Source organism: Hyla sarda, chromosome 3 (genome assembly GCF_029499605.1).
Source record: "Hyla sarda isolate aHylSar1 chromosome 3, aHylSar1.hap1, whole genome shotgun sequence".
NCBI classification, from domain to species: domain Eukaryota; kingdom Metazoa; phylum Chordata; class Amphibia; order Anura; family Hylidae; genus Hyla; species Hyla sarda.
Window position 1 is genome coordinate 208,173,685 of NC_079191.1, and position 13,492 is coordinate 208,187,176.

At 39.5% G+C, this 13,492-nt stretch overlaps 1 protein-coding gene across 4 annotated transcripts in view; it reads left to right on the forward strand.

Moving 5' to 3' along the window:
• The window catches only part of LOC130362045 (uncharacterized), a 207,908-nt gene extending 199,516 nt beyond the window's left edge, over positions 1 to 8,392 (forward strand). For 3 of the 4 annotated variants that reach the window (XM_056565942.1, XM_056565941.1, XM_056565943.1), the window contains exons 103-107: positions 1,228 to 1,379; positions 1,866 to 1,982; positions 3,608 to 3,823; positions 5,648 to 5,809; positions 7,545 to 8,392. In XM_056565942.1, coding sequence (XP_056421917.1) covers positions 1,228 to 1,379; positions 1,866 to 1,982; positions 3,608 to 3,823; positions 5,648 to 5,809; positions 7,545 to 7,868 — 971 coding nt within the window. In that variant the 3' untranslated portion in view covers positions 7,869 to 8,392. The remainder of the gene's footprint in view (positions 1 to 1,227; positions 1,380 to 1,865; positions 1,983 to 3,607; positions 3,824 to 5,647; positions 5,810 to 7,544) is intronic. The other variant, XM_056565944.1, reaches the window with a different exon arrangement.
• The last annotated feature ends 5,100 nt before the right edge of the window (positions 8,393 to 13,492 follow it).

The following is a 13,492-nucleotide window of genomic DNA, read 5'->3' on the forward strand; positions in this document are numbered from 1 at the left end:
ATTTGAAAAGGGGAGTGGATAAAAAAAAAAAAAAAAAAAGAGAGAGACAAGAGAATACTGTCATATTTGTGTTATTTTTTAAAGGTAGAAATATAGTTTCCTTCATACCAGGAATTTTACAAGAATTTTACAAGAGGTTGGTGGCTTACTCCTCATACCACTGAGTGAAGGAGGCCCTAGGGCAATTGCCCTACTTAGACATAATGGGGGAGATTTATCAAAACCTGTGGGGAGGAAAAATTGACCAGTTTCCCATAGCAACCAATCAGATTGCGTCTTTCATTTTTAACAAGGCCTCTGAAAAATTTGAGAAGCAATCTGACTGGTTGTTATGGGCAACTGGTCTATTTTTCCTCCTCACAGGTTTTGATAAATCTCCCCTAATGTAGTTCAGAGAAGAAATACTTTGCTGTCCTAGAAGTGAATACATTTTAAAGGGGTGCTTCAGTGAAAATAAGAAAAAAAAAAATGCCCCAAAGCCACCACAATACCTGTTCTGTGTCCCTTGTGGTTTTAGCAGCTCTTGTGGCCCCTGTTGTCTCCTGAATATTCTTTTTTTTCCTTGTTGCAGCCCAGACTACAACTCCCAGAAGTGCAGCTCTGTGTAATGGCTACCAGCCAATTGCTTTCACTATCTGTGTGCATGCTGTGTTGTTGTAAATACACTGTACATGCCTTTTCTTTCAAACTATCCTTCCCCCCCCCCAGCAATAAATCATGCTATCATCTCAATGGCAGCAGTCAGTGATTAGATCTACAGCAGGAAAAGAGCAGCATTATGTGCTGAGTTGTGACTGAGAATCTTCACTGAGTTTACCTCACCAGCAAGCTCCTTACACAGAGAAGGAGAGGGGAATTGTGGCAGTGAAGCTAGAAATCATTTGGTGTTTGTCTTTGTGTAAACCCCTCACTGAGACTAGCCCCACTCTCCTGCAAGATGAGCAGGATCCAATATTGACGTCTTTCTCTCACTCCCTGCATGTAAGTGACAGCTGAAAGAGGGAAACTGCTCGATATAGCTAATGAATGATATTTAGACAAATAAATAGGTTGGTGAGAGGGAAAGGATGGGTTTAGTTCCCCGGAGTACCCCTTTAACTTTCATTAATAAACTACATAGATTCGTTTTTTTGGAACTCTTAGATGTATACTCCATTAAATGCATACTATTATAACATATTCACAGTTATATCCAATAAAATTTATTTCACTGTGTCTTTAAATTAGGTTTGAAACCAGTTCCATTTGCAAGTTCTCTTTCCTTATTGACTCTACCAGACATTTTGCCCAACTCTGCAGACATATTTATACTCAGGCTGTCAGAGGTTCAGGACATCTGTACTTCCATTTTGTCCAAGCTGCCACGAGGATGGAGTCGGGTAAATATGTTATTTTCTAATTTGCTTGAATAATGGCCTGTGAGAGTCTAGTAAATGCATTCAGTGAATGGTAAAATATGCTAAATATTTATTAAATAATAAAGTCAAGAAGTAGTAGAAAAATTTTTTATGTTATCAATCACCAAAATGCTTATTTGTATGTTTTCCACATATCCACTTAGATTACATGCATTTTACACTGTAGTGTTATTTTGTTTATATAAAATTCCCATATTGCCTTTAAATATAAGTTGCCATTTTTAAATATAAAAATCTGGAGAGTTTTGTCAATAGTGTCATACAATGCATGCTTATTGGAGTTACAATGATGTATTTTACAACAATTGTTAAATATCTTCTTCACAATGTATTATAAATATGTAAGGCAATATTATAATATACATGTGTGACATTGGTATAATCTTACATATCACAGTGTCAATGTATATAATTATGTATTTCTAATTATATTCTTTCTACCACAAGGATTTCATCAATGACCGTCTTAAAAAACTTGGCGGAGACACACCATTCAATCTGTTTCTAAAGAAAGAAATACATTATCTTATGTCACTGATATCTGAGATTAGAAACAATCTGCAGGTGAGCACCATTGGAGTTTATGAAGTGTTACTGTTCTTCAGTTATAATGTTGTTTATTAAGTTTATAGTTTTTAAAAATAACACAGAAGTACATATTTTTTACATGAATGCACTTTAAAGATGTAGTGATGAAAATATTTGCCTTTTGTCTGATCGGTATAGTGGCACATGGAGTGTCTGGAGGATTTATATTACGGGCAGGCCTGGTGCAAGGATTTTTGCTACCCTAGGTGACAGCTGATTTTGCCACCCATTGGCTCCGCCCTTTGACACGCCCCACCTTACTACTGGGGTGACACACTATAACAAACCCACTCCTCATGTAATCTCCTTACTACTGGGGTGATACACTATAAAAAACCTCCTCCTCCTCATGTAATCTCCTTACTACTGGGGTGACACACTGTAACAAACCTCCTTCTCATGTAATCTCCTTACTACTGGGGTGATACACTATAAAAAACAATGTTATGTGTGCTCTATTCCGGACATGGTGTCATATTGATCAGGGACATGGCTGTGTCTATGAGGCCTTAGAAGCATCTGTGGTGGCCAAGTAAGGCCAGTGGCTAGAAATGTTAAATCTATTGGTCCAAAGATTATGTTCTGTGCTATTTGATCTTACAATATAGCCATGCTATCAAGATTTACTCCAGCCATGTTAGGTTATAAAGCCTTTCTAAACAGAATCCAACTTGTTGCCATTTCTTATCATTGAGAGTATGTGTTCCATTTTAGCTCCTTTATCACAAACAAAAACACATTTTAGAATTTTCTATGCACTGTGCCGCTAACCAGTCATTTCCAAATTGTTGACAATATGCACAAAGCACCAACATTTTTCCCTCACACCATCAGGACTAGAATTAGGCCTATGGCCTTTTGCGGTATTATTTTTCTAGCCAATGATTCAGCTTCATCCATTGATAAATTCACTGCGGATCTTGTAGATAGAAATCAATAACTGAAATTGACAATTCTGCCACATATTGGCCAGCAGTTGTGCATGTGAATCAGCCCCATTATAATTCAACTGAGCTCATTTTTACCTTGTCAGCACATAATTCCTGGCAATAATAGACATGATGGGAATTTTTAAATGTGGAGCATGTTTATTTTTTAAATTTTATATATATATATATATATATATATATATATATATATTATTTTTTTTTTTTACAATTTTAAGTTTGTGAATGGAGTAGAAAATATCCTGACCACTGAAACTTTGTAGGACTTATCCACATTTGCCTGTTTAAAGGGGTACTCCGGCGCTTAGACATCTTATCCCCTATCCAAAGGATAGGGGATAAGATGCCTGATCGCGGGGGTCCCGCCACTGGGGACCCCCGGGATCATGCACGCGGCACCCGGTTCTTCTGCAAAGTGGTCACATATCTAGAGGCTGCCCTGACTATGATGCATCTAAGGACACTTTGCAGACACATTCAGGATCACAACACTTTATTATTAAAATTTGTAAAATGTTTTAACAGGACTCTCTGACTTTTTGTACACTAATAATAAAAAGAAATTATTTTCCATATATATATATATATATATATATATATATATATATATATACATTAATTATTGAATTGTTGGTTTTTCTCTCCATTATTTAGATGATAAGAAATTCCCTGGATTCATCTGACATTTTAGGAGATCAACTTTCAGATTCGGACATTATTACCATTGTTCATGAATTGTCTCACAAAAAAACCCCAGCACACTGGAGTAATGTGGCGTGGAATTTCTCTTGCCCATCTGATTGGTCTGTGTCATATTTCATTCAAGATTTACAACAGAGAGTAACACACTTTGAGAAGCTTCTTCAGCTTGTAAGTAAAACATATTATGCCCTTCTTAATCAGACCTGTCAGCAGAAAAATAAGCCGATGGCTAGATGGGGCTAGTCACCATGATCGCCATCTATCTCCATAGTTTTTTCCAGGGCCGAGATATAAGCCTTTATCTTATTATGCAAAAACACAGGGTTGTTCCCAAGCAAGGCAAGACTACCCCATGTCCTCTTTATTACCACCCAGTGGCCCACTTACACTTACCATGGGCTTATTGACACCCATTGTCCTGCTGACAAATCTGCTTTAACTTTAAAGGGGTACTCCGGTGCTTAGACATCTTATCCCCTATCCAAAGGATAGGGGATAAGATGCCTGATCGCGGGAGTCCCGCCGCTGGGGACCCCCATGATCTTGCACGTGGCATCCCGTTTGTAATCAGTCCCCGGAGCGTGTTCGCTCCGGGTCTGATTACCGGCGATTACAGGGCTGGCGGCGTGTGATGTCACGCCTCCGCCCCCGTGTGACATCATGCTCCGCCCCTCAATGCAAGCCTACGGGAGGGGGCGGGACTCCCGTGATCAGGCATCTTGTCCCCTATCCTTTGGATAGGGGATAAGATGTCTAAGCACCGGAGTACCCCTTTAAATAACACAAAAAAACATAAAAATGACATTTGTTGTTTTATTTTGTGCTATATTTAATATTATTGTACAGTATATTCTTTGTCCCAGATATGACCACACTGGCCCTCATTTACTAAGAGTGTTGTGTAGGTTTCTTTGTGGGTTTTAATATCCTACAATTTATTTTCCCTGGTATTTACTAAAATTTCATTCTCCATTCTATGTCAGTGGGACTAATGGAAATAATAATAATAATGGTATCTTTCAGTCTCTCCAATATATGGTAAATAAAGTAGCAGTATACAAAGGCACACTACAGCTGTAATCACACAGGGGACTTGGGGGCTGCTGATCAGTAGTGACCCCCAGCTATCACCCAATTCTCACCCATTCTATGGAACCCACTTTAAAGGACCATCTCAGATGTTGAGGTATCTGGATGAAATTGTATCTAAATGATGGGAATGATTTTCCATTCAGAGAATAATTCCAATTGTTGTAATTATATTATATGCATTTGTAAACATCTATATTGATGTATGATAGGAGCCTAAATGTTATGACTAGACTTTTAACCTATAACAACTGAAGAAAATGAATCCCAACTAATACGAAATCTGTTGATTGACTTTTGACAATTGTTTTAGCTCCGCAAACATAATGATAATTGTAAATATGTAAGTCAATTTCAGCTCTATGACTATACAGTATATATGTCTTCCATAAGATACACTATTTAAACTGGGTATGTTATTTTCAAAAGGATTTATGCACTTTATAGAATTTATGTTAAAGCTACGATTACCTTTATTTTTAACTATGTTTTGTGAAGGCTCAAATGGAATCTGACACCTACACTAATCTGTTGGTAAAGGCTGTTAGTGCGAGTGGGACTGAAGATAATGATACTTACCTATCCCCGATTTGTCGCTTCAATCGCCCATTATGCTTCTAAATTGGGCGGCTGGCTTGGTGCACAGTGGGAGCTCCAGGAGCATACTGACATCACCGATGCTGCTTCCACAATTAGCCCTGCTGCCGCCCGAATAAAAAGCATAACAGCCGAATGGAGCATTGGATCAGGGGTAGGTAAGTATCATCATCAGTGTCACTCGCCCTATCAGTGTCACCCACCCTACTGTGGGTGATACTGATGACATATACACTTCAAGTGTTATTTTTATCAGCTAGTAAGATAGCTTCAAATATAAATTCTTATTATTTTCCTAAAACATAGGGACGGGAAAAAATGCCAATATATTGGCTAGGAGCATTTCGTAATCCAAAAGGTCTGCTATCTGTACTAAAACAAGAGGCAGTTCGCAGATACTCAGAGAGAACTGGAAATGTGGACTCCATAGAATTCAAGACAGAAATAACACAAAGAGACAAGGAACATGTAAGTAATTTGTCATTTTTCCAAAATCACTTTTCACAACATGCCATAAAGTGAGATGATAGTGGTGGTTGGCAGGATACCTTTACATCCAGAAACTATACAAGTCCCAGTTTGCCTGATGTGCAGTTGTGGCTGTGAATGTACAGTCACTGTCCAATAAAATACATGAAAGGCCCAATTCACACTTAAATGTTCTGATCATTGTTTTGCATCAGTATTTGTAAGTCAAAGCTAGTATTGGAATGAAACACCCCCCACCCCCCCAAAAAAAAAAAAAAATATTACAAGGCTAAAAATAGACACACATTTTGTTTGACATTTGGCCTGGAAAAAATAAAAAATCTAAACAAAAAAACCTGTCCCCTCTTTTTTCTCATTCATCATGCAGTTTTTGTGTGACACCCCTCCCCAAATAGTGTGTGTAAGTACTGGTGTCTTTCTGTAAAAAAATTTCCCCATATAGTTTTTATAACTGGGGGACCACCATACATGTGTGTCTGTGTTTCTTTTGGCTTCTTTCATCTATAGAGGTCTATGAGAGGAGAAACACTATCATGTTTTTCAAAATGGCAGCATAAGCAACAATTTTTGAATAACTGCTATTAAGACAAAAATTGGCAAGAAAAAGGTAAACAAAGACCAAAAATAAAAACACCATGGCATTTTACATTTTACCTTTGACTACCAGTTAACATCTGGCCTCAGGGTTTTTGGCTGCAAAAAACACCATGAGGCGAGTATGGTGTTTTTGGACAGAAATGCTGTCTGTTTCCAGCCTAATAGAAGATTTCTTCTGTGTAAGAATTTCACTCCTAGTTTTAACTTATAAAAACTGATGCAAATACTGATTTACCTGCACATATAATTGAGGCCTTTTTGTGTTATAGCTTTGACAAACAGCTCTTTAAGTAACTAATATTTCAATGGTCTACCAATAACAAAAGAAAAATATGGCACCTGACAAAAATGAGATGAGGAGGTTCAGTAGGGGATTTCGAGTTTTTTATTAAAGGGGTACTCCACTGGAAAACATTTTTTTTAAATCAACTGATGACAGAATGTTAAACAGAGTTGTAAATTACTTCTTTAAAAAAAAAAAAATCTTAATCCTTCCTTCCAGTACTTATCAGCTGCTGTATGCTCCACAGGAAGTTCTTTTCTTTTTGGATTTCCTTTCTGTCTGACCACAGTGCTCTCTACCTCTGTCCATGTCAGGAACTGTCCAGAGCAGGATAGATTTGCTATGGGAATTTGCTCCTACTCTGGACAGTTCCTGACATGGACAGAGGTGTCAGCAAAGAGCCCTGTTGTTCGGCAGAAAGGAAATTCAAAAAGAAAATAACTTCTTGTGGAGAATACAGAAGCTGACAAGTACTGGAAGGATTAAGATTTTTTAATAGAAGTCATTTACAAATCTGTTTAACTTTCTGGCACCAGTTGAGTTAAAAAAAAATGTTTTCCAGCGGAGTACCCTTTTAAAAATGTCTTTGTTTTGTTTAGATTATGTGTTTAAGACAGGAGATGGTGTTTTATTATACATGTTTTTGTTTTTGTGGTTATACAAATGGCTGACATTCTAGAGGTCAAGTGCCATTTATAGCAAAAACCCACTAGTAGGACCAGCATGTAGTTGGATCTCTATTGTGCAATTGTAGTTACAGTACAAAACTTGGGATCTTATAGTATATAAAGTGTAATACGAAGCATGGAGATTGTCAACATGTTTTTTTTTTAGATAAGAGATCCTCCCCAAGAAGGAATTTTTGTACATGGAGTCCACCTATGGGGAGTGCACTGGAACAAGACTGATGGAGAGATTGTCGATTCCCCTCCAAAGCATAGTCTCAATATCTTACCAGTTATTCATCTGCAATGTTTTCCTACTTCAGAAATGTCTGGCAATTATGATACCCAAAAATCTGATACATACCTGTGTCCAGTGTACCTCTCATCAACGTCTATACGAGAGCCAGTTTTCCATTTAAACATTCACAAAGAAAATATTGCTAGCTCTAGGTGGGCTCTGAGGGGTATGAAAGCAACAGTACATCCGTTTTGAATTATTTTTCATTCTGTACCTATAATCAAGATTTGTGATGATAATCATAATATATACATAGTAATATATATTTTATAAATAACAAAAAGAAAGCATACATGCACTCACCGCAGAGACAGTACCAATGCTTTCGGGGGTCCGGGGCTACAGGATCATGCAGAGATGTGCAGGAGCGCTCATGATCCCATAGCCCGGACTCCCAGACGCGTTGATACCGTCTTGGCGGTGAGTGCACGTATGCTTTCTTTTTGTTATTGTTCACTAGATGCTTCATCTGATACGTGTATCCCACAGGTATCGCTGATTTATTGAAGACCCGTGATCTCTGTCTATGGTATATCCACAGTTGTCACATAGAAGGTGTTGTATACTTGGTCCATACAGTCATTTAGTGTGCTCTAGGGTGTTCCATATATTTTATAAATAACACTGGATAAGGTTGATACATGTAAAGTATCTACCATTTCTATGCTCTGATAGAGTGTAGAATCTGGAAATACTGAATAAAAATAGTTTTTTAAAGAACATTTGTACAGTCTTACATGTGTGTCAAGGAATATATATGTGTCCGATGATCATGTGGTAATGCATCTTTACAGCAGTTTGCAGCAGGACAATATTGTTTAGGGATTTTTGCTGTTCCCGTCAAACAGGGTTGATACTCCATGATACTTAAAGGTATTCCAGGATTTATTACTTCAACCTTTGAGTCCATGATGCCAAGTTATAACCCTGTGTAACGCTCAAGCTTTACCCCCAGAGTGATGCCACCACCTTTGACCAGCCCCAACAAGCATACATTATAATTTTATGGTTTTATATATATATATATATATATATATATATATATATATATAAATATCTTAATGCGACAATGAGGAAAAATTATGTGTGTGTACAGCATGCTGCCTTATGCTGAACAATGCCACAGGCAGAGGAGCAGACAGGAAATTAATACAGCAGATGCTGCAAGTTTACAGATTCCTCTGGCTGTGTAAAGCAATGTTCAGAAGCAGCAGCTCTGGGCACGAGGGCTCTGGGAGGAGAGCAGGAAGGGTGAGATGGCTGTGAGGAAGATCTGAGAGAAAACAAGGCATTCTGGGAATTGTAGTACTGAACAACCACTCAAACAGGAAGTAGTGATTTGTGACAGTGGAAGAGAGGGCTACAGCCATGTAAAACAAATGGATGGTTTCAGATCTTTGGCAGACAGGTAAGTAATGCTACATGCTTCTGTAGCATTTTTTTTTTTAAATCTGACATCTCCTTTCTATGATACAGTATATTATATTGTGAATTTTATTGGTTATAATAAGTTATATATAAGTTGATACTATTAATAACATTTAGATTTATTTAATGGCTTATTAACCTTTTCCCTCCTCATAACGTAGTGGTAGGTCCGGGTGAGGGTGGTTCGAGGTATGGCCTACTGACTTTGGAGCAGGACTTTGACATGATCATACCCCCGACTGGTATCGATAGCCAGGGGCGACAGCTAATAGCCACTGCAAGGCTTTTAATACTTTAGAGCCTACTTTTTGGGTTGAAAACAATCTTGGTAGTGGGGGCTTTTCATCCAGTTTCTTGATTTTTACTTTAAAACTGCCTTCATCCTTTGCAGCATACTTTCTACAAGGTGCTGGAAATATTGCTTAGAGATTTCAGACTATATGGACATGATAACATTGTTGCAGATTTGTCAGCAGCATATCCATGATGCAAATCTCCCATTCTACCATATACCAAAGGTGCCCAATTGGATTGAGATAATGTGATCTTCGTGACATTGTGCATTATCCTGTATGAAGTATCCATCAGAAGATGGGTACACTGTGGTCATAAAAGGATGGCCATGGTCTGCAACAATTCTCAGGTAGGCTATTGCATTTAAATTATGCTTAATTGGTATTAAGGATCCCAAAGTGTCCGGTATGCGATAGTCCAGTTGTGGTGAGCCTCTGCAAATTGTTCCCTAAGTTTCCTGTTCTTAGCTGACAGGAGGAGCACCTGGTGTGGTCTTCTGCTCATTGTTTGACAGGTTATGCATTCAGAGATAGTATTCTCCATAACTTGGTTGTAGTGAGTGGTGATTTGACTTACTGTTGCCTGTCATCTCAAACCAGTCTGCCCATTTTTCTCTGACATCAACAAGATATTTTCATTTACACAACTGCCGCTTTTTTTCAGAGCATTCTCTGTATACCCTATAAATGGTTGTGTGTAAAAATCTCAGTAGATTAGCAGTTTCAGAAATACTTAGACCAGTTATTTGACACCAAAAACCATGTTCAAAGTTAATAAATCACCTTTCTTCCCCCATTGTGATGCTGGGTTTGAACTTCAGCAAGTTGTCTTGACCACATCTACATGCCTAAATGCATTGAGTTGCTGCCATGTGATTAGCTGATTAGCTATTTGTGTTACCAAGCAATTGAACAGATGTACATGTGTAGCTAATAAAATAGTAAGTGAATGTATATATACATATTTTTGTTATCCAAATATAATATTATACAATAGAAACCCATCTATTCTACCTTAGGACTTTACTTCCATCACCCATTATTCATCCCATTACATAAAAATGTATATTTTTCCATCTCCTTGGATATGATGGCAGATGTGGACCCCAGACCCCTTTCCCAAAGAGAAAGAAGAGAAATCTGGTTGGGAACAGAGGCAAAAGCATAGTCAGACCTGCAGGAATCATCAGCCAAAGGTCATCAGTACTACTCAAACAGCAATTGCATGGCAACTTCTCAGTCCAATATCTATAACCAAACAAGATCTGTAGGTCAGGAATTGGTTTTAAAGAGTACCTGTCATGACAAAAACTTTTGAGATTTTGTTAATGTATTAGAAACAACTTTCTAATATCATGTAATTAACTAAAATGTAGCTTTTATTAAAAAGTGACCACTAGGGGTCTCTCTATATGTCCCGGCTGCAAGTCTCTTATAGAGTTCGGACTCATGCTGGCCTGGCATGAGTCTGAACTCTCATACTGCAGTCGGGACACTGACAAGCACAGCGCAGCTCCCTCCTGTCGATCAGACAGGCGGGAGTGAGCGATGTGCCCGCACGCAGCTTCTCCTGACATGGCCGACACTGTGCCTGCACGCAGAATCTCCTGACATGGCTGGGGCATTTTTTATTCTTTTTTGTAAAATTATCGCCTCCGCAGGCAGCGCACGGAAGGTTTTCGCTCGTACACTCCTCCTCCCTGTAAAGCATATGCAGTGCTAAACAAGGAGGAGGAGACCCCAGAGCAGTCTGCTGTGCCATATGCTAATCATCTCTGTGCGCTTCAGACACAGAGCGCAGCAGAGATGAAGTGAGGGCAGAAGCGGTCCCCCAGCAGGCTTCAGTGACGTAGCGCCTGCTGGGGCACACCCACATCCTCCTGCAGGCAGCTCACAGTATGTGAGCAAGAAGAGAGGTATGAAATAAATATTTTTTCATAGCTTTCAAAAGCTCGAAGGGCAGGGGGGGGGGGTGTTAGGTGTAGTTAGGGAACATAGTGGAAGGTAGTTTAGGTGAGTTTGTTTGATGACAGGTACTCTTGAAAGTCTACTGCCCTGCAGCCCCTGGCATCATCTTTGGGTGTTGGTTGTCTCACCAACCCAGCAGCGCAAAGCATTAGATCCAGAGCATAGTCTGGAGAAAACAGAAGTTTGGAAGAGCCAGTCCAGACCTTAGACATATAAATAACATGTAAACGATAGTAGGAAAGCTGCATAATCCTTGCTAGTTGACACACTTTTGGAAGTGAATACAGGCTTATGCTTCCAAAACAGTCTGGGGGCAAATTTTTTGTGTTTGTACATGAGGTACGTAAAAAAAAAAAAAAAGTATTACAATTGATTTAGTTAATATTACTTACTTAAAATGATGGCATGCAAACTACTAAAAAAAAGTATTAAAAAAATGTCCCATGAGGTACTAAAATTTATGGTCTTAAAAAATTACAAATACAATATCTCTTGCTAACTAAGGCGTGGACGCTGCTGGTAAAAAAGCAGCCTTTTTATCTACAAAGTGCTGTGATCACCTGTTCTAGATTGGTCCTAAAGTAGTATATAGTGACTGTCTGCTGCGGATGAAAGAAGCCATCACTACTGCATCACTGCGTCCTTTGAAACAGTGACATCTGAATACTGTGCAGTAAATGTATAGCAATTTGCACTAATCTCTTCTCAGTCATGATGTCTGTAAGTCATGGTTCTGAAATTGGTTAACAATATTTGTCAAAATAAGAAATTTATAAGGGAGACTGGATATAGTATATACAGAGACCCCTCCGACCTACGATGGCCCTGACATACGAGAATTTCAACATGCCATGGCCTCTCAGAGGCCATCGCATGTTGAAGGCAGCATCAACATGCGATGCTTTTGTATGTCGGGGCCATCACATAAACGGCTATCCGGCAGCGCAGACTGCTTCAGCTGCTGTCGGATAGCCGTTTACGGTGCCCCGTGTGCTGCGGTGATGGACTCTTACCTGTCCTCGGGGCTCCGAAGAATCCTCTTCGGGATCCCCTGCATCGCCGGCGCTCTCCTTCGTCGTCATCACGGCGACGGAGAGCGAGGATGCCGGGGAAGCAGAGATGTCCAGAGCGTCAGGGTGACATCCAGGGCAGCGGTGACAGGTCCGGAGCGGCGGGGACAGGTGAGTATAACTTCCTATTCTTTCCATTGCACTGATCACTCAACATACAATGGTTTCAACAAACGATGGTTCATTTGGAACGGATTACCATCGTTTGTTGAGGGACCACTGTACAATGAATTGCATAAGTATTCCCTTTTTTGGTTTACACTTTTTTTTAAAAGTGTGTACATACCAACTGTGGTAATACATTTATTGAGATTTATTTAAAAAGCCGCAAATGTTTGCGCAAGAACCACTGGCACAAAAGGCGCAACACTACACCAGCCCAGACTTAGCTTAGCCTTTTGGTGTATGTGAAGAGTGACATTTCAGAAAATATGTACCTGCATAAAATGTATCAAATGCCCTGCGACCATTTAGTAAATTCTGTGCACCATCACAGCACGGTGTACAAAAATGCTTCACCTACACCTAAAATGATGAATTCCCCCCATTGTCCTGCTGAAATATGAACCCCCCTCCAGTTCAGTTTTGGTCCCATCTGACCAAAGCTCCTCCTTCCACGTGACTGCTGTGTCTCTCACATTGCTAGTGGCAAACTCCAAATGGATTTCTTGTGGCTCACTTTCAACAACAGCTTTCCGTTGTCCCAGAAGAACACTGCTAATAGTTGTCCTGTGGACAGGGTCTTCCTCCTCAGCTGTTGATTTTGCAGCATCTGCAGAGTTACCATGTGCTTCTTGGTTTCTCCGTGTTGCTAGGGTTGGTGTCACCCAGGGTGGTAGAAAATGGTGTCACCCCATACAAGAGTAATTTTTTTGCCTTCAGCCTGCTCTGATGGACACCAGCGGTGTAGCACATTGCGGAAAATGATTTGAACAACATATACCAATTGCCAAGTAAGGGGAAAGCCCTAAATAAGTTATGTCCAATAGGTAGATACAGCACCGGCACAGCCATTTAATGCAGCTATATAGCAAGTCAGGCGTGCACCTATACCAAAGAG